The 27,153-nt window shown below is 47.9% G+C and overlaps 1 protein-coding gene across 3 annotated transcripts in view; it reads right to left on the bottom strand.

Annotated features, from left to right (window-relative positions):
• The window catches only part of LOC144124714 (uncharacterized), an 84,282-nt gene that overhangs the window by 11,897 nt on the left and 45,232 nt on the right, over positions 1-27,153 (bottom strand). For all 3 annotated transcript variants that reach the window (XM_077657563.1, XM_077657562.1, XM_077657561.1), the window contains one exon: positions 24,972-25,119. In XM_077657563.1, coding sequence (XP_077513689.1) covers positions 24,972-25,119 — 148 coding nt within the window. The remainder of the gene's footprint in view (positions 1-24,971; positions 25,120-27,153) is intronic.

Here is a 27,153-nt window from a genome sequence, read left to right as displayed (position 1 = left end):
TCGACGCGGACGCTGCAGTATCAGCCATCAGTGAAGCTCTCTACCGTCCGCTCCGCAAAGTGACCACCCCGATTTCTGACTTTTCACTTCGCACAGCCTCCTCACAGCGCATGCATCCCTCAGCAGCGTGTACGGCCCGTTTCCTCATTCAGGTTTACTGTTCTGCCTCGCTGCGCACATGACATCATCTTGATGTCACTTCCTTTCGACCCACCGGGCCGTTATTGACTGCGCCCAAACTTAAATTGCCTTATCTCCGCTGTGTAACCCCCATTGTGCGACGTACCTACCCAGTCTGCCAAACTTCTTGTCGCCACTGATACTGACATTCCTCCGTTTTCTGCACCAATCTCCTGTGCATGCGTCACTCATTCAAATGTTTCTTCCCGCCTACCGCAGCTGCTTCTCTCCATCCCTGCCTCCTGTTCCTCTTTGCTGTTCTGACGATCCACAATGGACAAAGTGCAATTTATGCCTCGAACCCATCTCCGTGCCCGTCAGCCGTGCTCCGAGGTGAATGCATTGGGCGTACCGAAGAAATTTATTGCTGCCTTTCCTACCTATTCTTGATACCGTCGATTACTTTGACGTCGACGCGCTCAGCTCTTGTGACGTTGCGACCGATCCACCACTTCATGACTTTTTCGAATGTGCCATTGGCGCTGACCTTCCTCCGCTGCTATGTGATCAACTCGTCACTCTCCTAAAGAGCTTCAGTTCTTCCTTCGATCTTACTCAGACTGTCTTTGGCGGCACGTCTGTCGTTGCGCAAACCATGGACAACGGTACACACGCTCCTCTGCGCCGGCGCCATTATCGTGTGTCGGCTTCTGAGCACCGAGTCATTTCTGTTCACGTGGACGACATGCTTCCTCGTGGCGTCATACATCCTTCCCACAGTTCCTGGGCGTCTGCGGTTGTGCTGGACAAAAAGAAAGATGGTTCCATGAGGTTCTGAGTTGATTACCGCCTGCTCAACATCCCGAACAAGGACGTCTATGCTCTGCCACGCATCGATGACGCCCTGGATGCTTCCAAGGAGCCGAGTATTTCCCCTCGCTCGATTGGCGCTCAGGCTACTGGCAGGTGGAAATGGCTGACGATGATCGCTCAAAAACTACCTTCATAACACTTGATGATTTATACGAATTGAACGTCATGCCGTTTGCCCTTTGCAACGCACCATGAACTTCCGAAAGCATGATGGACGCTATCAGCAGTGGATTCAAGTGGGATACTTGTCTTTGCTGCCTCGATGACATCATCAGATTTTCTTTCTCAACTCCTCCGCCTGAAGGTTGTCCTCTCTTGTCTTATAGACGGTGGGCTTGAGTGGAATTTGAAAAAGTGCCGCTCACTCCCAGACAACCCATCATTTTAGGCCACGTCGTTTCTAAAGACGCTATACTTCCGTGCTCCGCCAAGCTTCGTGCAGTTGCCGAATTTCCGAAGCCAACCTCACTGAAGCAGCTCCGTAGCTTCGTTGGCCTGTGCTCGTACTTTTCCCGCTTCACTTTGAATTTCGCCCCGATTATCGCCCCTCTGACCCAACTACTCGCCGGCAAATCCAATCTCTCCATTTGGACGCCTGCTTGCTGTGGCGCCATCGACACTTCGCGCCGCCTTTTGTTTTCGCCTCCTGTCCTGCGCCACTTTGACGACACTGCGCCTACTGAGATCCACAATGACGCCAGCGGTATTGGACTGGGTGCCGTCCTCACCCAACGCAAACCTTGTTTCCGTGCGTAAGTGGTCGCTTGTACCAGTCGGACCTTGAGCAAAGCGATGGCCAACTATTCTGTTACAAAAAGAGATCGTTTAGCCATTATTTTGGCCATTGGAAAATTTCGTCCCCAGTCTACGGTTGCCTGTTCTGTATAGACATCGACCACCATGCCCTGTGCTGGCTGTCCTCTTCGAAAAAGCTCGTTATACTTAGTGACACGGGCAGGGATACTTCATTTTTCTTTTTTTATAGTCCCACAATAACTTTGGTCCTCTTTGAAAGACCCGTCGCACAGCCTGGATCACTGGGCTCTGTGACTGCAGGTCTATGAGATTCATGCCATTTACCGCTCTGGTCTGGAGCATAGTGATGTGGACACTCTTTCCTGCTCACCGCTACCTAGTGCTTCATCGTCTGACCCGGTGTTTTATACGACTTGTTCTCGATTTCTACAGCCGACATGCCCACCAAGCAGCGGAAAGTCCCTTCTAGACTTTCTTTCGAGTCCCGCTACAGATCATTCGTCCCGTGCACTCCTCCGTCAAGCCCATCACTGTTCTATTCGGGACGGCCTGCTCGATCATTGCAATTACCTGTCCAACGGACTCAAATGGCTGCTAGTCATCCTCCGTCATCTACGCACCGACATTTGCGCTGCTTTTTATGTGGACCCGCCGCGTGCACACGGCGGCGTTTTGAAAACCTGACCTCGCCTGCGTCTGCGATTCTACTGGCGTGGCATGTACCGCTTTGTTCGCCGCTTTGTGCGGTCTTGCCAATCCTGTCAACGGCGTAAAACTCCTCACAACTCGCCTGCTTTATTGCAGCCATTACCCTTTCCTGCCCGCCCGTTTGACCGCATTGTCAATAGACCTCTACAGCCCCCTACCTCCTATTCCCGCTGGTCACCGTTGGATTATCGTGCCCATTGATCATCTCACCCGTTACACTGACGTTTTCACTACCGCCTGCGTCCGCCCGTAACGTCGCTTCTTTTCTCCTAAAGAACCTGATTCTTTGCCATGGTGCTCCTCAAGAACTGCTCAGAGACCATGGACGCATATTCATGTCTGACGTCCTTGAGACACTCCTCAGGTAATGCCGATAAATCTTCCGAGCCGCTTCGTCTTACCACTCTAAGACGAACGGCCTGACAGAACTTTTTAACCGAACCCTCAGTGACTTGCTGACCATGTACGTCAACGCCGACCCCTCCAACTGGGATTAGGTTTTCCCTTCGTCACCTACGCGCATAGCACTGCAACGCAAACACCACTGGATTCTCTTCCTTCTTTCTTCTGTACGGCTGCGAGCTCCCCTCCCCTGCACGATGGATACTCTTCTTCACCTCCGCTCCGACATTACCAAGTTCATTTCACTCTCAGACGCCGCCACGTACGCCAAAGAATGCCGTCAGTTCGCTCGTTCGTTTACCACGCAGAACTAGTGGCAGAAAAAGCATGACCGCGACACCTCCGAGGCCTCTACATTCTATCCTGTCGACTCCCTTGTGTGGCTCTGAGTGCCTCCCACATCTCCCGGCCTTTCGCGGAAACCGCTTGCTCGAAATCGTGGTTTCGACGGGGTTCTAAAGCAAACCTCTATCGACCCCACTTGTGACTTCTGCATGTCACGCAATTTAAATAGGTGTGATCGTAATTCCCTGCACCGAATCGCCTGGACGTTGTCTTCACCAAATTCTATGTTCATAAAATCAGTGCATCAAGTAGCCCTCTGTGCTCGGCATGTGGCTTGCGCGAGAACCTTCAACACATGATCTGCCGCTGCCAAATCGTTAATAACCATTGCAAGGCACCGTTAAGTGCTTTAGGACACATTAAAGACTGCCCCGTGCACCTGGAGCCTGTTCTTGGACTGTGGAGGGATGCGGCTTCGCCTGCGCGAAGGACAAAAACATTATTAGTTTTTTTAGGAACATGGGTTTGGTGAACACTTTTTGATAATCATGTGTGTTTGTGGAAACGTAAGTGTTGAGCGTGATTGATTTCACCTTTCACCCTTTTTTTCACTCTTTTCCTCTCTTTTTCACCCTCTTCTTCTTCTCTTCTTTCACCCTCACCTGGAGTAGCATACCAGGCCAACAACCAGGCAGACCTCTCCTGCATTCATTTAAGTCTCTCCTCCTCCTCCTCTCCTGTCAATCACATCGTTGAGCCCAATGGACACTCTGCGGAGCCGTAGCCGCGAAACCATCCACGTCAACCGACTAAAGCCGTATTACGACCCCTCTGTTCTTTCTGCCCCATAAGTCGCCAGGATATTGCTTCTATTTTACCCAAGGAAACTGTAGTGTACGAACTGTCAGGGGTATTTCTGCCAGCATGAGCCGACACAACACTGCGCATGAAGACGAAGAAGTTGCCCCGCTCTCTTGGTGTTGGCTACGCCTGAATGCGCTGCGAGATCCGTCACAGCGGCTCGTTCTCTCCAGGAAAACATAATAAACGCACACCTACACACGTTCTAATCTATGACTGAATAGTGAATTTGGACATTGTGTTGTGAGGTGCACTACCTAGTTGCCAGATTTGAGTAGAACTAGATGACCCGACTTCCACTCACGAGGAACCGGGCCCTGTACCTCGCACCATAAGGTAAAGCGGTGCAAAATCAACCTAGCGCCTCTTGACCAAGCTGTTCAAGTTCGTAGTGCTTCCCACCACGAAACCCCAGCGATGAATATTACCTGCATCCCGCAGCGCACCTTCTAACTCATCAAGCTCAAGCATTTAAAGTGAGAGATGGTACTTCGAGCGCCAGGGACCAAGTAGAAAATCTGCGCGACAGATGGGGTCTTGGGGTGTGCCTCCCCTGCGCACAAGCCTTTGGCTACCTCGATCTCGGCACGCATTTGGTGCAGTGCAGAGACTGAAAGTAGCGAGGCTTTTGCGATGTTTGAAATCCGCGCACCACATTCCAAATTCGGGACAAACGCTTTCGACGATCAAGGTATCCCGAGAATGACTTCCAAATTTGGACTTACGAGCTTTCATTCGGCACTGCCGTCAGATCGTAACCCAGTTGATTCAGCTGACGCAAAATGTTTAAGCAATAAGAATGTATTGTTTCCCAGGTCATTTTAGTGAACTTCTATTATTGCCTTCAATGCATCACTACATTTGATTGCAAAACGAACCGCTGGTGCCAGCTACGAATATCTGTGGCAGTTTTGCACGTGATATTAGTATGAAGAAAACAAACCATAAGAGCTAGCACGATCGTTATTTAGCTAAGACCAAAAGTGGGCTCCAAAATTTAACGCGCCGTAGTGTAAAGCTGCTGGTTAAGCAGGAACGCTAAGTATACAACATCCACAAATTTACTAGCGATTTACTGCTAGATTTTTGTAGTAAAATGTATATCTTAAGAACCCTGTTACATGGATATCTCCGAGCCAACGAGACTAAAGAGCCGATAAATATCACTGCGTGAGTTCCACGCTGTAGTGGAACTTTGCAACGCCATGACAGTGCAGTTCTTATCAGGCACTCGTCCTATATTTCTAAACAGACTACTTTTCTGGACTAATAAGGGCAACGTAAATATGCAGCGCCCTTTAGCATCACACGCGGCAGAGTACACACGACTAACGGGCACATTTCGAGCGCGGATAATTTTCTGCGTGCATTTCATTCTTATCGTTTTTGTATCTTAGTTGCCTATTCCCTCGCTGTCCCTAGAGTCAAAGCAGACGGGCAGATGGCAAGAAGGGGATGTAATGGAACAAAATTCATTACACCACAGCGGCCTTGCATTCAGTGCTTACGAGCAAACTAAGAAGACAAGCGCGGTTATTTGTCCTCGAGAAGACAGTGCGCGCAAAAACGCAGCCTCATTTTTCTCACTTTCCACCTGCACACTTGACTATAAATCTATATTCTATTTAAATTAGAGCATGCTTAATAAACTTTATGTGCATTAAAAGCGCAAAAGAGTGCAGCTTCATAAATTTATCACGGCAACTTTTTTCGCTTATTTTGTGCAAGGCATAATTACAAATTGACAATTTCTGGGTCTTGCTTACCTGACCTTCTGGATTTGTAATTTTCTCGTTCTGCAACAGCCTTCACCGTCGACGTCAAGGATATTAAATTCTCTCCAAAGTGCGCCTCGAGCGCCTGCCGCTGCGCTTTCACGCGGATTGTTTCAAAGGCCAAGGAGCGATTCTTCTCTTGTCTCTGGTTTATTTATTTTGCGACCTCATGAAAAGAAACGATGGCTCCCACGAGCCTGCCACCATCGACAAACAAGCAGGACTCTATCGTGAATTTTTATAACAAGCGCGATTCTGTCTAAGCTGACCCCAGAAGTAGTCCTCCGTGACGCCGCCATGTTCGATCAATTGAGGCCCCCTCTCTAGGTTCTGAAAATCACCAGTACCAAGCGTGAAAATGAAGGCATTGATATTCTACACAAAGAATTTTCTTTGGCCAGTTGTCCTACTGCTCCTAAAGCTACTGTTAGCGCTCTGTTTACTTGTGTCCTCGCTTTGTCCCGTATTTCTCTACAGGTGTTTCTCTTCGTGGTTATCACGTTCGTCCTTTCAAGATCTTCAAAATCATGCAGTTATTTTGCAACAAGGCGCGGTGGACGGAGCCCTAAGTATACTAGAACATAACTAGAGGCAGTGTGCATCCACCACTGTCCTCCACACAAAAACGTGTTGAGGAAATAGCTGCCTGAAAGGGCGCAAGGTAAGGAAACGCGACCCTTCGTTCATTTGCATGTTTATAAGAGTATTGTGAATGTTGGGTTCGGAAGAATGACATTACAGTAAATTGGGAACATATTCGTCATCTTCGAATCTTCAGTGCCGCTATCCTCGTATGCAGTGCACAATGAGCACATATAATGTATAGGAATGGTACATACGAGGACGGTTAAGGTTACAAACACAGGAGCAAAGCGATGGTCTCAGTCAAGGCTCCGTTGGCTAGATGATTTGATCAGGAGATATGGCGGAAGGAGGGACCTGGAGATTGACATGGATCAATAAAGAAGAGTTGGATAACGGTGGTGAATATAAAACTCAAGGTTGGGAAAATGCCCATGGAGAAAGCACAGGACAGGGAGATGTGGACGATACTCACAGCAAACAGCAACTTTACATACACAAGTGGGATACCATGAAGGAAAATGAAGTGTTCAATAGGCAGTGTGGTACTGGAAGTAGCGAGCAGCTCAGCTATATAATATTATTTAGTGACCACCGATCTGGAGATGAAAAATAAACTACCACAACTAAATAATTGTCATGGACTGCACTTCGCAGGCAGCCTCAAGTTATGGCAGCTGCTTACAGGCATCTTTGAAACTAATATATGCAACAGTTGCATCCGCAAACTACTACTTCATAGGGACAAAAGATGGGGTCTAACGAAACAGAAGTGATACGGACGAGTTGGTGATGCATGATCATGCCACAGCGCAAAAAACGTAAACGTAAGAGGGGAGTACGTAAGATTACCATTGATTCGCAAATGTTGGTTTTTTATTCAGCACGAACGAGTTCACTATACGTAGGGGTTAGCCTTCTTAGTTTAAAGCGGTAAAAAAATGAAAAATGAAGCCTAAATAAATTCTCAACGTTCGGTTTTAACCGGAGAAGGTCAGTGTCCTTTAAATCCGCGCCGCAGATCTCTGGGAAGAAATTAACAAAGCGCGGAAACGAAGGTCGTGGTTAGAAGGTGAACCGCTGGATTAAATCACTCAGTTGCGCCTTTTGAGGTATTTTTTTAGCCACCTCACATGCCTCCACAGACTGGGAGGCTTCACATCATAATCAAACACCGTCTAATTGCTGTTCACTATCACCACTCGCTTAGTGCAGTTAGTTGGTCACCATGTGTCCCCACTGCATATAAAAACACCCGAAACATCCATAAACATCAAGAAGAAGTGTCACGTTCTGGCTATCTCCTATAGTTAGGAGCCAGTTCCATTCGCGACAACAACATGCAGTCACATTGATGCCCCGCCCTTCACTCAACCTAGTGCAACAGCCAGGGTATAATGGCGAACCACATTTTAGAAATCGACTCGCGCTTGAGTTCCTGCCTAACGGTTCCATTATTTAGCCTGCGTCACTTTTTTTTATTGGCGATAGAGTTTCTTTCTGCAAGCAAATCTATAAGTGCATTTACGAGTAAGTAAATACCATTCTCCCTTAATTACTGGTAAATCGAAAGCTTAGGCGGACAAAAAAAAACAAGATAATATCTAAGTGCGTGCTGATTTACAGCAGTACCACATCATATCAAGGGGGAAAAAAGTTCGTTAACAAGTAGGAAATAAAATTCGCTGAAAGAAAAACCCGGAAACTGCGTTCTGAAATAACCACTGAAAAAAAAGTTCGCCAAATATTCAAGAAAATAAACACTGGAAAGTGCAATCGCTAAATATGGCAATCTGCGAGCGAAGATACAAAAAATAAAACCAAAAAAACTTTTTTTTATTTATTTCTGTTTTCTGCTGTTTTTTCTTTTTCTATCTTGGCCCGTGGATTGGATATATCATGCGTGCTCTTTCTGAACAAAAAATCAATTGTGAGACTCCGCGTGCCTAGTGAATATCTTCTTACGTTTCCGTCTTTCGCGCTGTTGCTTGGACAAGTTTAATGAAAGAGTTCAAAATCAGACCCAGCACCACGCAGACAGTTACGGAAAGAAAATTGATTGCGGGAGCGTTAAGGGACGCAAAGAAGGCAGCGTGGATTAGAGAGAGTGAACTCGAGCTAATGATATCCACGCAGATACCGGGAGGAGAAGATAGCAAAGAAAGGATACCCGAAGTCATTTCGTATGACAGCCTAATTAGTGGGACATAGATGACGTAAAGAAGCAGGCAGGACACAGAGCGGATGGTCTGTTCGGGAAGCACACTGGATTTTGAGAGATAAGAAGTATCCCTGGGGCGGCCATATGTAATTTGGAAAAACGCCATTACAAAACTTGTTGGCATAAAAAGCAGTCGCGCTAGCGCAGGACAGGATTAAATGTACACTAAGGCCGGAATGAAACGCGAACACCGCATGCGAACAAAACAAAATATTTAAAACGGGCGCTTTCAGCTGCAGTGTACAACAAACCTGATTCCCGTTTCTGGGTAAATAATCTATCAGAGAGCATAATCACAAACCGGTTACAAAGGAAAATGGCGCTGCAAACTAGAAAAGCACGTGTTTGCGCGTTCACGTTTCATTCCGACCTGACTGTACATCACTGAAAGAAGTTTTTGCCATCCAGCGGTCGTGAGCCGGCTTATGATTATGATCTCCGTAATCGCCATGTCCAGAGGCTTTGCATTGATGAAACCTCAGTACGTCCTTGCAATACCTCGTGAAAGGCGAGCAGCCGGCAACGCGCTTGGATGCAGCGAGCGCCGAGCCATATAGCAGCATCTTCCGTACTCCTCCCGGCTCTGCAAAGCTGGGAACATTCATAAGCGCGGATCTCCTCCCTAAGCAATGCGTGGCAAGTGCGGGAGCACACGAAAGCCTCGTAGCGCAGTTCGGCTTGACCGCCGGTCCTAGGCGCAGAAGGGCTTTTAGCTTTTGCGTTCCTTTTATAGTGAAAAAGCATCGTCTACCACAGATCGGCCAAGATTGCATTAAATAGACATAGCGCTCCTATATCTTGCTTGAAGGCAAACAAAAAAGGGTTGTTATTACTCCCCGGCAAGCGCCGTATTTTATCACCTACGCGCGCGGGACAACTATCCTCGTTCAGGCCGCTGCGACACTGATAACCAGGCAGAATTCCTGGCGCTTTCCCTGGCGATTCACAAAGCACGGCAGGCTGCTCCGCAATTCTGCGAAGGAGGAAGCACGGTCTGATTTATTCCGCCCCCGCATGGCGACAGCCGCTGCTGTACACACTGCGCTCGCCGCGGAACACTCGGTATATATTCTCGCGCTTAACAAAGTGCCGCCTCTTCGCCGCCTACGCGGAAGGGAGGCCTCTTGCGGAGAGCCGCCCTCCAACAAAGTGACGCTCAACGCTGATATATGTCGCGAGTGTCGCTGCCTGTTCCCAACACCGACTTCCAAGAGAAAACCGGTATTTTTGTCCCGCATTAGCCATGGCTGGTTTGCGCGGACTAGTCTCGGCGGCACAGGGAGCTTTCAGGAGAGGGCGCACTGTTTCCCACAGTGTCCTCTGCATTGCGGTGTGTCTCGGGTCGATCTCAGAAAATAACTTCCACATGAGAGCCGCTGCCGACAAATCCTGGCAGAAACAGTTTTTAAGTTTCCACGAAGCTGCACTAGCCCCGGACTGGTACACGGCATCTCCCTCTGAAAACAAAGCCTGCTCTAAATTCCAGCTCAGAGTTTCCCATTCAAACGCATGTGAACTTATTCCAGCTCGCGTGAAGCTGGCGTCATGGCCAATATTTGGCAAGATGTACGAATGTGAAATCACTCCAATTTAAAACAAAAAACAAGCTATGATATAGTTACGCAAAGCACGTTGTAAATTATTATAAATTTTATCGAGAAATTTGCTGCAGTGTTAAAAAACTATCAGACGCTACTCTGCGGTGAAACTTTCACAGTGGCCGGCATGCGTATATAGTACGCCAACGTGCGTTGGATTACGCAAAGAAAAAACTAGCGCGTTCTGCGCACGCTTCTCCGCACTGGACAAGTGATCGAAGCCAAGGAGAGTTATCTATAGAATTAAACTTGCGAAAGTAGTTGTGCCGCCAACGCAAGTGAGAAGTTAACCTACACAAAAAATCGTTTCAACACGGTAGGCCATGGGTTAAATTACCACCCCTCAAGGTGCTTTGACACACTATTGCGCACAATGTCTCCAGCAGCATATACGCTGCACTGAAGTCCCAATTAGCGACTCGAAGCGATTGAGGCCTGTGCCGCAAAGCACAATGCTCACAATCTGCAATGTGACTTCGCTTTATGGACAGGCCTCACCACTACACGCTACGTTTGCTAGGTGAACGCAATGGACGATTCGAACACTCGGCATACGTCATGCTCAAGTCGACGGTACCTTTCATGCATTTACATTTCTTAAAATTGTTTCTCTTTTATGTGTATGGCACTGAGGTTTGCCGCATTGAAAAGGCTACCCTCTCCAGGTGATGAGTCCTTGTTCAAATTTTTCTTTCGTACCGAGCCCGCCAAAGAAAGCGCTTTTTTTTTTATTTTAAAAGCGCCTTCAGGCGTCTTCAGAACTACTTCAGGATGAGAAGAATGCAAAGAGGAAAAGCGACTGATATGGACCACGTAAAGCACTCCGACGACTTAACAGGAATGGGTGTGGACTATGCGCATGCATATAAACACTACCGTATGTTAGAAGGCTAACGTTATTCGCTGTCGATGGAGGTTCATTACAGAAAGGTAAAACTTGTGCCTGCGGCCCGCAGATCATGCACGTTGACCCCTCTTCATGTACGTTCTACTCGATGCTCGCATGATCGACAGTTTGATGGAAAACCACTAGAGGTGTGAATTGAAGAGATTATACATTCCTGTACAGATTATTAGAACCTCCATGATAATTAGTGCCGTGCGATGTGTTCAGTTTATGATGCATGAGGCCACAGCCGGTGTTATATGTCACAGGGCCCTCATACTAAACCTTTGTCTGTAAAGTTCCGAGACTGAGTCCATTAAAAAAATGCGTTTAACATTGAAATGATTTGTGCAGCACCCCTTCGAAATAGTTTCTCTTCTAGTCTATACACAGCTCCCAACGCTTCTTCAGGTCTTGGAAACAGTTGGAAGATGCGCCTTTTGTCAGGGCTGTAAGTTCATTTGTCGCGATGTCTTGAATGGCCTCCATGCTCCCCATCCAGCGACCTTTTAGAGCTGTCTTCACAAGAGGAAACAGGAAAAAATCGCATGGGGAGAGGTCAGGCGAGTATGGCGGGATGGGGAAGTACAGTAATGCTGTTCTTCGCGAGAAATTTTGGCACGCTGAGGGCAGTGTGAGGCCTTGCGTTATCGCGGAGAAGGCTGCATCGTCCAGATGCCCATAAGCCAGGGCGATGGCATCGCAGTGCATCACGCATGTGTTGCAGCACGCGGATATAAAACTCCTGATTCACCGTCGGCCCTTGTGGGACGAACTTGTCGTGTATGATACCACTGGCATCGAAAAAAGCTATCAGCATCGTCCCTGTTTTGTTCTTCTGTCGCCGCACCTTTCTCGACGCCGGAGAGCTTGTGGACCGCCATTCGGCGCTCGGCCTCTTTGTTTGAGGATCGTATTGAAAACACTTGACCGCAGCGGTGGCCAAGTGGTTGAGCATCCGCCTCGCATGAGGGAGGTGCGGGGTTCGATCCCCAGTGCCGCCGGGTTCCCACCGGTGATACAATGGGTACAGGCTATCCCCAGCCTGGTGCTCGGCTTCTTTAGGGTGAAATTCTTGGGAAAATAAGTCTTCGACCCCACCTTGAGTATTCGAAAAACACCTTTTGCCATGGCGCTCTTTGGCCACAGATGTCTTTGCGCCATAAAAATCCACCATCATCATCGTATTGAAAACACCATGTTTCGTCTTCAGCAATGATGCTATCGACGAATACAGCATCCTGCTCTGCCTCGGAGAGCAAATCAGCGCTCACTCATGCCCGCATTTCCTTATGGTCCTGTGTAAGAGAGTGCGGCCCAAGTCTGGCATTCAGCTTTCGTTTCCCCAAGTTCTCACGCAAAATTTGGTGGCATCTTGTCTTCTAATGTCGAGAGCATCTGATTGCATGCGTAGTATTATGATGCGGTCTTCCTGTACGATTTCCCTGATCCAAGTGACGTTGGTTTCATTCGGTGAAGTTGAAGGGCGTCCCTGCCTTGTGTCGTCGTCCACCGACGTTCTCTCCGAAACGAACCTCTTGTTCCACTCGAAAACTCGCGCCCGCGATGATTTATCGTTGCCGTAAGCGTCACGAAGGAGCTCATACGTTTGTGTGGCTCTCTTTCCATGCTTCACACAAAATTTTATGTTTACACGCTGTTCGAGATAGACGTCCATCTCTCCACATTCACTCGCAGTAGAATTCGCAGACGACTAGTGACAACGTATTTTTCTGCATGCAGTGCCATCTAACGGCTGCCGCAGCGATTAACATAAATAACCCAGGTTAGCCCGAAAGATAACGCTACACATAAGCACCAACATCTGTTTTGAGGAATCATTTCTAGAGAACAAAGTAAAGAAGTCTCGAAACTTTACGGACAAAGGTTGCATAACCAACCGCGTGAGCGACGAGCTTACGGGCATGCGCTACGGGCCGTGGGAGCTTACGTTTTACCTTACAGTAATCCACTGACACCTACAGTCCACGGGTCGCGACGTTAGCCTCCTAACACGCGCAAGCGTTTATATGTCGGTGCTGAATTAGGTGTCATCGACAGTGCGCACACCCGTTATTGTTAACTCGTTGGAGTCCTGTAACTGCAGGTCTACTGAAGCACAGTAGGGAGATTGTGCTTTAAAAACTTTCCATTCTGTACACGCAATGCATCAGTATTGTATCGGACACGTGTAGTGATTATTCAGCAGCGATGCGCAGTACGTACTGCGCGTGCTCATGCCTATATAAGCTGTGCCCTAAATAAACGGTGGGTTTTCTTCTTCTGGCCATGCTGATGTAGCGTCGTCCCTGCTGCACATTATTTGGTGTCAGAAATCGTTCCCGCGTCCGGGGCACTATGAACCTGCGGAAGACAACAGAGCCATTGCGTCTTGCGGGTAACGTGGCAGAAAATTGGAAGCGTTTAAGCAGAAATTTGAGTTACTTCTACAGGCGACGGCGGCTACGGATCAACCACAGACTGAAGCAACGAAGGCAGCACTCCTTTTGAGCATTGCGGGCGACGACGCTCCGGACGTCTTCAACAACTTCGAGTTCGGGTTGAATGAAGACAAGAAGAAAAGCCACCGTTTATTGGGAGCACAGCTTATATAGCTACGAGCATGCGCGCAGTACATGCTGCGCATCACTGATGCACATCGCTGCTGAATAATCACTACACGTGTCCGATACATCCTCCCCCGGGAACAAGCAAAATTAGACACAGATAAGTATAGCTATCAGTCACAGCTAGGGCACTTGACTAAAGTGTTCATCATAATGTAACTTCTTTGGGGGCCGGGTGCTACTAGTGGATCTTCTCAGAGGGACCGGCGAAGGGAAGCTCGCACTTGAATCAAGTGACCTAGCTGTGACTGATAGTTATATTTACCTGTGTCTAATTTTGCTTGTTCCCGAGGAAGGACGTATCGGACACGTGTAGTGATAATTCAGCATTGATGCGCATGAGTGATGCGCAGTATGTATTACGCGCGTGCTCGTGCCTATATAAGACGTGCCCTGAATAAACGGTGGCTTTTCTTCTGACCATGCTGCTGTAAGCGTGGTGCGTGCTGCACGTTACAAGTATCAGCTACAGTATTGCCTTTCATCATGGATTAACACAAACGCCACGCGCGTTCAACATCTCCAAAGGCTGCAAAATTAACCACTTTAAGTTCTACCTTTAATAATTTTCCTAAAATACCGTGCCCTTCTTCAATGATTTAGATATACTACCATTACGATATCTTTTTCTGGTATAAGTTATCACTAATGATTTTTAGCATCTTACAAAAACCGCTCGCAACTGCATCAGAGCTGCTTCCTTAGTTACTCATTATAATACACGGCTTATTCCTAATTAAAACATCATTTTACCTAAGACTAAACCCAATACGACAAATTTTTAGCTAGCTATATGTGTTTAAACCTACGTTTAAACCGACATAGGACCAACTGCGGCATTGCATCGGCAGCGCTAATTGGTAATGACGAGGTTTTCCTTCATAGAACCCACATTTGTGTTGCATTTGCCCTGAAGCACTCCACAAGGAGGCGACGTGGGAAGGTTGTGGGTATGCCCACTTTCTAGCCCCGGCACGGCCGGTGTGGCACCTTCAGGATTTTGAGCGGGCAGCATTATTTGCCTATGCCGCATTTTCTCCATCATGGAGCTCACGCCTTTGTATATTCTGAAGCAGAAGGGTACGGTGTAGGCTAGATGTAGGAATGTGGGCTAAGTTAACCTTTATCGTATAAGGTTAATACAGGCTATACTATACTCATTCCTCACAGGGAGCCGACGTAGGCAAGAACGGTTGCTCCAACCACATTTTCCCATGTGGGACCCAAAAGGGCCGGAAACTGTGCGCTTCTTGGGAATATTTGTGTCACTGTATGCTAATCAACGGCACTGTATTTCAACTGTTTGTTAACATTTTTCATTTAACATTGTGTTTGTTGCTGCATTTTGCTTGAAGAAACTATGCAATACTATTTATTTAGATTTGGAAAAGCGCGGCGAGCGATTCGCATTTTTTTCACTCATCAACGCTCCGCAAAAAATTTAAGCTAGCTACATTAGAACAAAAATATCAGTTATGAAAAATGACGCTCCTTCTCTCCCCTTCAACTCATACACGCAAACGTACAATAAAAAACAAAAAACAGGTCGGGACTGCACCCCTCTGAACCTAATCCCGCCCACGTCGCTTGGGCACGCCTATTCAGAAGGCTTGCCCAGATTGTACCACTTTACGTCAACAGCTTAGGGGCGGCTAAAAACGCGAGGTGAGGTGCCGTCTTAAGGCTCCGATCAGCAGTTTTGCAAAATCATTTGTAAATTATAAGGTCTACGTAGAACTTTTAAACTTGACTGGAACACGCATAAATACCCCCCCTAAAATCTGTTACATTAGAATACGACCAGAAATTGTTTGCCGGGTCCCTTTATATTTCGATGCGAATTCTTTACATGAGGTCCTCTTGATGGTTTAGCAACATTGGTACCTCCTTTGATATTTAAGACGCAAGTGAACTGAAACTGAAACCTCAAGCTAGTCACAATCATAGAAGAACGTAAATATTATCTTATTCAATAAGAAAAGGCATGTCAAGGATGTGAAAAATTAAAAACCAATCACCTGACTGTCCACTGCCTACATTACTAAGGTAACTGCTAATAGAACTCAAGCCACCTTAAACTTTAGTCAACCTAAGGAGCAGGCTAGCTTTCGAGAATTTACTCGACGAGAAACCGTACTCACACCATTAGTCAATTGGGAAAAGTTCGGAATAAAAGTTAACGGACACTATCTATTGCCTGGCGACATTGCGCCATCTTCATTGCATATGTAACAGCTAGGTGAAGCCCGACAAAACGTGCGGGTTCCATACTAGAGCTGTGAGGGGCCTCTCCCAAAATGCGGGCCACGGGCGGCGCCGAGAGGAACGAGAATACAAATTTCGATGCCAACACGACTGAGTGCCTTCGGAACCTTCGTCAGAGAAGACGGAAGAGTTTTAGCTCTCGATTTAGTGTCTCGAGGTGGTCACGTGCGTTACGGGGGATATCTGAGTCTCTAGTTTCCCTGCTCGCGTACCGCTACTCGTATAAACACACGCGCAGATAAATTGTGGAAACACCGGCGGCGGCGGTTCGAGATGTAAACTCGTGGGAAGCAGGCTGGGCTCTGTGCGTCGGAGTGTGGACGACTAAGCACGCGAATATCTCTTTCTCCTTACATAGAAGGCCCGTAGTAGCCTGGACACTTCACTTTTCGGACCGTTTGAGCGGCCTCTTGAAGGACGGCGGGGTATGCCAGTGCCTGTGATCGGCGCCGGTTCATCCGTTATTAAACTTGGGCCTTCTGTTTCATCCGACGATGATCAGCAGTTAGCAGTACACAGTCTCTCTGATCTTGGCTTTCGTCTGCGTGCAATCCGGGAGTCAGCTGGCCGCAGTCCCTGTGCTGTGAAGCTTATAAGCAGTCCAAGTCTGAAGTGCGTTTTCTGACAAGATCCACATGACTTCCAGCGTTGGCAGCAAATAGCCCCACCTCGAATGACAAAGGTGCACAGTGGGCAATGAATTCTCTTGGTAACCAACATTGCCCTTAAGAGCCAAAGTTTCTTATGAAGACGTCTCTTGGTTGGAATGTGCAGTCTTTTCCTTGATGCCTCGTTGTTGCAAGTTTCCTGTTCAGCAGCGCTTCACAGCGATTTGTGTGCAATACATCGATTGCTGATTTCAGTTGTTTTCCCAACAGGAGCTGTGAGGCACTTCTTCCAGTTTAAGTACCTCATAAGATACGTTGCTGAACAGGAAGCGTGAAATGTTCACTTCTGCATCTTCTCTACCGTAACGTTGTAGCGTCTTTTTTCTTTCTCATACAAGTCGCTCTACTTGGCCATTTGACGCTGGGCGGTAATATTTAACTCGAGCGTGACGAAGGTTGTTGCGATTCAGAAAAAGCTTCAACTCTTCAGGCACGAAGGCGGGTCCGTTGTCTGAACAATGTGTGGTGCTTATAGCTTTCAACCTTCTCTACGCAGTTTCTTCCTCAACTTCCAGCATTTTGGAATGGAAATAAATGCAAATACAAAATACAATACACCTGGCATTCCGTCATTTGTGAAGAATTTCCTCAGCCCCGATACAATAGCAACAGCTAAGGTGGATGAAACTATGCCATTTCGCCATTTTTTCCATTTCGAGTAGCTGTCCAAGACGAGAATGAATGTCTTAAATTTCCTTGAAAGGGACCTGCGAAGTCTTTTTGCAATATGAACCATAGCTTGCTTGTTGGTTCCTAGGGATGTATTACAGCCTGTAGTGCTGGTTTTCGAGATTGCCAATATGTGCCGCAGCTGCTGACTCGTTGCTCAACGTGCTTGTCCATCCCTGGCCGCCAAACGTAGCTTCTTTCTAATGCTTTCATCTAGACGATACCAACATGCGTAGAATGCAGAATATTCAGCATTGCTTGTCGCATGGCAAGGGGTGCAACCACACTGTTTCGCCACAGGATGCAATCCTTGTACATGGACAGTTCGTCACGTCTTTGGAAATTTAGTTGGTAAGGTTCATGCTGTTTGTCTTCAGGCCTTGCATATACGTCATCCAACCCAACATCCGCGACCTAACTGTACCTTTTCGCATTAAGGAGCGACGTGGGGAGCGTTCACGCTCTTTTTCTTTAGAATCTCTAACAGCAGAACCTCTAGCAGCAGGGTAAGTCAGGTGAAAATGTCTGCATGAGCTGTATCTTTTGTTGGTCTATAGACGTGTTGGGAAAGAAGCAAATTTCAGCTCAGCATACGCGCAGAGAGGACTGCCTGCATCGGCTTGCCATGGCGCAACATACTAATCAAGGGTTTGTCGTCTGTAAAAATGATATCCGACCGCAGAGTTAATGATGTTTCTTCATAACTCCTGCTACCACTGCTAGAGCTTAGCGATCTGTTTACGAGTAGTTGTGCTCAGTAGTCGTCACGGTTATTGAGCCAAACCTGACTGGTGCTTGTCAACCGGCTTGTTCCACATAGTTCAAAGAAAATCATACTGTTAGGTTAAGCACCACCGGCTAACAGCAATGGTTTGTCAAAGTCGTAGAGTGTGAGCACTGCCGAGGACTAGACAAGCTGTTTAGCTTTTCAGAAAGCTCTGGCTTCTTCATCAGTCCATTTCCAGACTACTCCTTCTCTGAGCAAACTGCGAAGTGGTTCAAGGTTGTGGATGATCTGTGCAGAAATTTTTTTATAGAAATCGAGCTGTCCAAGAAACAATTGCCACTTGCGCTTGTCTTTCAGTACCGGAGCTTCGTGAGTCGCCTTGACTTTTTCGGCTGTGGGGTGAGTTTCTTTACTACCAATGCGGTAGTCCAGAAGTGTTATTTCTGCAGCACAGAAGGAGACGAAACCGTCTCGCATCCTGACGAGTACGGAGTTGGGGTTCTAAAGGTGCTCTTCCCCGTATATACTGCCAACAACGATATCATTCAGGTACACTTTCGTCTTTAGCATGCCCGTCAGCAGTGATTCCGTGTATAGCTCTAGAATACAACGGTTGCAAATGACACTCCAGAAGCGAAGTCTTGTTATCTTTCAGAGACCCCGTTGTGCGTTTAAGCAAGAAACAAAGCTGTGGCCTCATCGACCATGAGCTGCTGATAAGCTTGGCCTATGTAAAGACTTGAAAACACCGAGCAGCCTGAGATATTAGAGAACAGTCGATCAACTACCAGATCGATGCCCTTTCCTAGAACACGTAACGTCTTACAAATACCTAGGTGTTTACATAACCAACAATCTGTCCTGGCAAACACATATTAACTCCATTTGCAGCAATGCCAATCGCATGCTTGGATATTTAAGGCGAAATTTTACTATGGCACCGTACTCTCTAAAACTTCTACTATATAAATCACTCGTACGCCCAAAACTGAAATATGCATGCTCGGTGTGGGATCCTGGTCTCGAATGTCACACTCAAACGTTGGAGTTTGTGCAAAATCGCTGTGCAAGATTCATGCTTCACAACTACTCTCCTTTATCTAGTGTATCAAACATGAAAGTCACTTTGAACCTTCCACTACTTTCCTTACGAAGTGTCGCGCTTGTCTCTCTTTCACAAAATTTATCATCACAATAGCCATCATAAAGAAGCGCTTGTCTCTGAACCTGAATACATTTCATCCCGTAGAGACCACCCTCATAAAGGTGGCATCCCCTTTTGTCGCATGAACGCATATTTGCACTCATTTATTCCCAAGACAAGCAATGAATTGAACCACCTGCCCACCTCAATTGCCACAATCACCGATTCCGTTTTGTTCAAATCTGCTCTCGCAGAATGTTTGCTCCCAGTAATCTGCATTTTGCCGCGTTAATGTTGTTCCGATTTTTTGGTCTCTTTATTGCCGCAATTCTTGTGTTATAATTACATACACATAGATATTTTTCATGCATTCCACTCCCTTCTGTAATGCCTCCAAGGGCCTTGAAGGAATTTAAATAAATTAATAAATAATTAATTACCTGTCCGTAGCTAGTACGTTTCACACTGAAGATCGCTATTAGCGTTACGCCTGTAATATACACAAAGCGGATGCTTCCATCCTTCTTGATCACTGGCACGACTGGCTGGGCTCATTGTGGCGATCTGTTTGGATGGATTATACCCTGTTCTGCAAATATGTCGATTGCGGTAACGCTGTGTCCTGTCCACTTGGTTTCTTTGTTATATACTTTCAGCACTGGAATTAAGGCCGAATATGTACCAACTAGCCTGCAATAATGTTGTCGCAATATCGACCTTTGCGCGAAGTGGGAGCGCTACTTTACATGCTTCAAAAAATCGCCGCCAGGCAGTCTGCCCGGAGTCAATGTGCACCGGTGGACAGCGGCTTTTACTCAGTCTCTTTTGAAATAGCTGAATATTTTAAATTATGTCACAACAGCGCTGCCGAACCGCTGAGGGCTTGTGGGCAGTTCCGAAATATGGTACTGTCCCTTTAGCTGGATCAACGGCGCGTCAAACCAGCTTAAATCCAGTTAACTAGTGCCTCGTCTTCTGACGGGTAGTAGAGGAAGGTTCAACGTTTTATCCTTGATCACTACACTGACGATTGCCTCACCCCAAGGGGTCGAGTAACTGCTGCGTATGACTTCAGCCGAAGCGAGGACGGTCGCAAGTCTTGCTCTCATTGTCCAGATGCTTCATTGTCACTAAACCAACAACAGAATAGGCAGATCCCGAGACTAGTTCCAGGGTAGTCGTTCTGCCGCTAACTTCCAAAGTCGCTATTAGCGATTATGCCACATTGCTAAGTAGGTACAATGCTGGAAGGTCGTAGCGGTTGTCTCCAAAGTCTAGGTTATTTTTCTCTGAGGCAAGCTTAATGTCCAGCGGAGATTCCTGTTGCTTCATGCGCGACTCGTTCCCCGCGTCTTACTCGATGATCAAATTGCTGCGCGACTGCCGCTGGTGTTTTCCAGAGCTTTTGTTTCATGACGTTTATTTTCCGCAGCCACTTTATTTTGGACGGATGTAACAACGTGACCCTTTATACGACTAGACCCGCCTTGCGCGTTCGCGATTTAGCAAGTACTGGCTGCGTAGGGATCACTGCAGCTCCAGCAAAAACTTTTGCCTAGATTGTTGGCGGGCTGAGAGTGAGCTATGCTGTTTCATTAAGAATGTGATGTTTGTCGCCTTTTAAAGCAGGGTATTGGGAGGGTTATGATGGCGAAAACTGTCCGGCGTCGTAATCTGTGTAAAGCCTCCATCTAGCAACAGTGACAGGTGCCACCTGTTACACTTGCTAGGACGAAACACAGCTTATAATGACACACTGGTTGTAATGAAATACCGACTATTATGAAACTCCAGCTCTAATGAAACACCCATGATAGCAGCTTAGTAAGGACCCTCCCGTGACAGATGATAGTGATTCCGTTGTAATGATGATAGTGTCATAGTGGTTGTAGTGGTTGTAGTGGTACGGTCCGTGCTCCAGGCTGCAGAACGATCGCACAATTGAGGAGAAGGTTCACAAGTTCAATTCATCGCCCTTAAATTTTTATTTTTCTTCCCTGGTCTCGGCTATCTTTGCGGCGGCCTCCTCTGAAGCTCTGGCAAGCTCTGTTGATTTGGTGAGGGTCAAGTCTGACTCATAAAAGAGGCGGCATTGTATTTTCCGTCCCGAATTCCAAAGCCTAGTCTGTGGCGTAACAGAGAATAAAGTTGCTAGCCGAAATCACAGTCTCTAGAGAGACAAAGCAGAGCAGGGACATAAGCCGGAACGGATTAGTCCACTCTCTATTCATGCCTGTTGAAGCGAAATCGCTTTAATGTCACGGAGGGCGTATTCACAAAGAGGGCGTTCAGTTTGGCCGCGATGTCCCGGTACGGTCCCTCGAGTGGAGCCCTGACTGCGCAGAGGGAGCGAATAATGATTCACAGAGTCGATCACACTTGTCTAGAGCGCGCGAACGGTGTGCTGCGGAGCAAATGAAGTGAAATCTTTTCGCAGCTGCTTTGCTAGCTGTGAGGCGCTGGTGCCTGTGCGTTCACGTGTCTATTCTGCTGCTCTCTAGCGCAACCATTATCAGTGAAAGTCAATACCTGATTTAGAATGCCGCTTTATTTCCCCCGGATGGCACCTCTCGAGCACTCTAGGCAAGTGTAATCGACTCTGCGCGTCTGCAACCTACAGGCGCTGGCGACGAAAGCCATTTTCTTGTCCGACGTTGTAACGTTTTCACCTCGAAAGAGAACTGCAGTCTCTCTAGGTAGACGGGCCAAGCTGCAGGCTGTGCAGGCGTAAACTAATTGAATTTGACGATAGTTGCATACGTCGTCACGGAACGGAAGACGGAGCCTAATTGTTGGCCGACTAATGGTTCACCTTGTTGCCCGTATTATATCCGGGTTTATTAGATACGTAACAGTTTAGAGGTTACGGGCGACAGCTGGGAGGGGACTCTCCTAGAATGCAGACCAGAGGCGGCGGCGAGACGCTGGCCTCCCGAGGCAGTCACGCGCGTTGCGTGGGCTCTCGCTGCCGAGCGCGCGAACCACTGCTCGCATAAACACACGCGCACATAAACTGTGGTCCCGACAGCAGTGGTTCGGGCTATAAACAGACATAACTCTTGGGAAGCGTCGAAACTGGCTGAGCTCTGTGCGGCGGCGGGGGGGGGGGGGGGGGTGGTATGAACGACTAAGTCACGAATATACGACAGTTCGAAAAATCGCAGACTCTGTGCAAGAAATTTCTTCATAACACTTTCCCTACATCTTCTGCATCACCACTTGAGCACTTCCTCAGCTCGGCTCTTGGTTCCATGCGGCTCGTCTGAGTATCTGGGCATGCGGACGCAACTGGTAACGAGCCCGCTTGCTAGAGAGTAGTCGCATGGGGCTGCCGGGGAGACCCACAGCCCACCCCAGGCGGAGCCTTTCGCCTTCCCTGTCCAGTTGGCCAATCCTTAAATTGCTCGCCAGTGTAGCCCTTCACTCCACCCTAAACTTATCCGCAAGTAGGTCGTCGTGTGGCGAGAGCTGCAGACACGCACCTACGCCCCTCACTTGTACTCCCACATCCCCCTATCCCTTAACTCACCGCGGTGTCCTTGTTGTGGAGAATACCCCTCCCTCTGCCGTATGTTCTGGCAATGCCAGGCCATTCCTTATCCCCTATCCAGGTGGTGCTCCGGACTAGGGGTGCCACCTGAGGGGACTTCATTTCCTGTCAATAAAGATGTTTTTACTACTACTACCACTACACGACAGTTCTTTCCTAATTAACTCAAAGGTCAAATATCAAAGCATGATGCAGAACCTAGACAGGGAAAGCAGAACGGCGGGTCTAAAATTAATAACGAGAAACTAAGGTAATGTTCAATAGTTCAGGAAGGGCGCGGCCGTTCACGGCAGGCGGCGAAGCACTGGAAGTTGTCAGGGAATGTAACCACTTCAGGCAGGTGATAACCGCTGACCCGAACCACGAGAGGGATAACACGTGGAGAATAAGAATGTGTGGAGTGCATTTGTCAGGTGCTCACTGATCCTGATCGGCAGTTTACTAGTATCCCTAAACAGAAAAGTATATAACAGCTGTATCTTACCTGTACTCCCCTATGGCGTAGAACAGGGGCTGCTAACGGAAAGCGTAAGTAAAGGACAACGCAGTGAGCTATGTAAATGAAAACGATAGGTGCAACGTTAAGAGACAGGAAGAGGGCAGTGTGGGTGATGGTTAATGACATCCTAGTCGAAATCAAGAGGCAGAAATGGGCTTGTGTAGGGCATGTAATGCGAAGGCAAGATAACAGGTGGTCCTTAAGGGCAACGGAATGGATTCCAAGAAAGGCAAGCGTATACCAGGGGGCGGCAGAAAGTTCGTTGGGTATTTGAGCTTATGAAAATTGAGGGGATAAAGTGGTAGCAGCTGGTATAGGACCGGGATAATTGGAGCGATATTGGAAATGCCTTTGTTCTGCAGTGGACTTATTCAGGCTGGTGAAGATTATGATGATGATGTGTATATTGTTAAGGGTCAATCGAAACAAAAATAAAGACGTGGCAGGGTCAAAAGAGCGAACAGGCAGCAGTGTGAACGTGTATTTTATTCCCGTTCACTCTCTCCAGGTATCTCCACTTCGAGACGCTGTGATAATAGAATTTATTCGCCGAAAATGCCGCATAGATCATCTCATAGCGTCTCCTCTGTCGTATGCCTCAAAGACGAGGCTTAATTATGGTCACGCGCCAGCAAAGTCGGGCTAAAATGCCGGGAATGTTAATCTATGTTCTGCCATTACACAATGTCCATCACTATAACCGATATTATATCGAATGAGAGCTTTTTTTCACATTCATAATTTCCGGCTTTAACTGTTCTGCGCTATCGCGCTTCCAATTTAGTGTTGTCACTTCAATCCTTCATTTTTCTCAAGCGTTTTTCTTTTGCATTCATGCACCTTTCTTTTCTTCAGATATATTTAGATATTTTTATCAGTTTTGTATCACTGTGAATTCTTATTTCAGTTTGTGCCGGCTGAAATTTTCTATGGCTAGCCTCCTTGCAAGCACCTTTTTCTTTGCGTTACCGCAGCGGTGGCCGAGTGGGTGAGCATCCGCCTCGCATGCGGGAGGTGCGGGGTTCGATCCCCAGTGCCGCCGGGTACCCACCGGTGATACAATGGGTACAAGCTTTCCCCTGGTCTGGTGCTCGGCTTCTTTAGGGTGAAATGCTTGGGAAATGGGTCTTTGACCTCACCTTGAGAAATCGAAAATACCTTGTGTCATGGCGCTCTTTGGCCGTAGATGCCCTTGCGCCATAAAAATCCATAATCATCATCATTTCTTTGCGTTGCTTTCTAACACTTCGTGCATTTGTTCCAGGAACATTTATGTGCAACCCACTCCTGCGAAACCCTGATACGAAACCTCACATCAGCGATGGAGTGCGCGTAAATAAAGAACAAATAAATATAAATAGTCAATAAATAAATAAAAATATTTCTTTTTCGTTAAAGGCAGCCACAATACTGATCTCCCGCGTGTACCAGGCATTTCGTTCTGCCAGTTGCGCTTGAGTTTGAGAGAAGGCTGTGTTTACAGATACCTGCACATTTGTCTGCACACAACCAGATATCTTTTCGGGTCATCCAGCCGCTGTTTAGTGTTTCCCGGAAAGTCTCTCCAGGTGGCGACACGTACGCAATGACAGATCGAAACATACAGTGGTTACTTCCAGCCTGCTGACGTCACTTCCAGTCCCGGGAATTGTGTGGCCGACAACGTATTTTGTTTCCAATACAGCTGCTAATTCTACCACATTGAAAACTATTATCCATATTACTGTTAAATCTGATTGGTTGGGCCGCACGTACCCTCCAGCCCGCAGCCGGCGTTGGAGCTCCTTCCGACGCAGCCTCAGCGCCCGGTACCTGAGTGCGCAGATCACGGCCAGGGCCACGATGGGAAAGCACGTCACCGATGAGACGATCGGGATCAGCACGGGCCGGGCATCCATCGACACTGCGCACCGTCGCCAGGAATGTGGTCATACACAACGAACGCTCACGCGATTTTACTTCGGCACACAGCTTTCTCTGCTGCACAGAGAGCATTCGTTTGCATTCGTCAGCACGTAGCGGGTCTCCCTAGCAAGAAGGGACCAGGCACTGTGCAACAGTCTTCATACATGAGGTGACTGTAACAAGACAGGACCAGGCACTGTGCAACAGTCTTCATACATGAGGTGACTGTAACAAGACCCCTTGAAACCACTTTGTCGTGACTCACTAGTTAGCACAAAAATGAACTGGGCCGGAAGGATTGCGCTGCGCAAGAGCTTTCCAATACCACAGCCGCGGAGCAACAGCAAGCACACGTTCATTCGTCTCTCCACACAGCGGTATTGGGAAAGGTAACGCGTACAGCTCTCGGAGTTTCCGCCGTTAGGGCCTTCAGTATATGCGATTTTGCCATTCAGGCGGACAGCGACCGCTGATCTAACTGCCCTTCCCTGAACGACAGAGAGGAACCCAATCGGTCTTCAGCAAACCGAGAAAACTTCGTCTGCTATCTCTTAGTTTAAAAACACCTGTTTCCTTTCTGGCGATTACCACTGACCGACATGTCACAGCTTTTCTTGCCCTGCGGAGGAGGATGCGTGCTCCGCAGGTCGACCAGGACCTTACTGGCATGTTTCGCTGGTCGCTGAGGAGCAATTCATAAGAAAGCGATCTCAGATTTCACCGATGTTTTTCTGTCCGCATTCTCTAGTAGGTGCACCCCCTGCAACGGGGGAGGATGGCAACCTGCCCACCGGGCAACGTGTCAGCAGGCTTTATGGTCAACTATTCAGAACACTCGATGGCCGCGAGTGGGTTTCGCACCCTTGGCGGCGCGAACAGATTAGCTTCGCTGGCCACTGCGTGAGCCCACTACGTCATCGCCGCAGCCGAACATCCCGCCTGTTTAACTGCCAGTCTCTCGCGCTGTGCTTTAGATGTCGTCGTCTTCACCAACTTCCATCTGCGAGCAATGCATCCAGGACACATAGCTATCGCATTTCCCTCTTAAACCGAGCTTCGAACCGAAACCCAAGTGAAAACCTAGTTTCTAGTTCATATCTGGCTTAACCACGTTAAATCGTCCTTCACTGCTTTCGTCTTCCGGGCAGGCGATGTGCGCCGGAGCTCCCAGGGTCAGGTCCCGTCACTTTCGGAATCGTATGGCCAAGTTGACATCTTTCCAGCGTTTTTCAAAACACCGGAAGATGTCTGTGTGTACTCTGAAGTAGAGTATTTTGATCGCACCAATTACGATACTCCCAATACATGTTATACACGAAAAGTCTCTGCCGGTTGTCAGGACGAGGCGACGTCTACAAGCCGTCTGCTCGCCTGTTTGTGACGCCCTGCAACTTCCTTTGTCCGCCACAGGCAAGCATTCAGCAACGATGAGGGATGCTATGAGTGGTGGTCTGGGCGCCCGTTCAGCTGCGGGAGGTGGTTGGTTCGAAACCCACCACCGGACACCCACCGGTAAAAATGAGTACAAGCCACCCTCGGCCTGGCGTCCGGCTTCTTCAAGGGTGTGTGCTTGGAGGAGGCTCCGAAAACCCCGCTGCGCCCTTTCGGGGGCAAACCCAGTTTCGAACACTCAGCCTGCAAAGGCGGTTCGTGTCTCACTGCAAAGTGAAGAGTTCGCAACTCAAAGCTCGTACGCTCTAACCAGCATCAAGTTCAACACTGCTGCAAGCTCCGTCTGAAGCGTCACCTTGAGTATCACTGCGGTCCTGGGCAAGTTCGATTTTTCCGGCTGTCCGACTTTGTGAGAGGTGGAAGGGTGCCATCGGAACAATGGTTCCTACGGGAAATTCCGCAGCCGGTGAGATCAATTCAGAGAGGGGTTAAAGCAGCTCAGAAAGCAACAACGGCGAAAATCGTATGTACAGACGTCCACACACTTCTCTAGAGAGCTAGAGCGGCGCGTCGTGTTGTGCGTTTGTTATATTCTTCGCCCAATGCAAGGCTTGATGTTTAGTGGCATGGGGCCGAACCG

The sequence above is a fragment of the Amblyomma americanum genome, chromosome 3, assembly GCF_052857255.1.
Source record: "Amblyomma americanum isolate KBUSLIRL-KWMA chromosome 3, ASM5285725v1, whole genome shotgun sequence".
In the NCBI taxonomy this organism is placed as follows: domain Eukaryota; kingdom Metazoa; phylum Arthropoda; class Arachnida; order Ixodida; family Ixodidae; genus Amblyomma; species Amblyomma americanum.
Note: the sequence above shows the minus strand (reverse complement) of the source record. Positions and strands in the feature narration are given on the sequence as shown.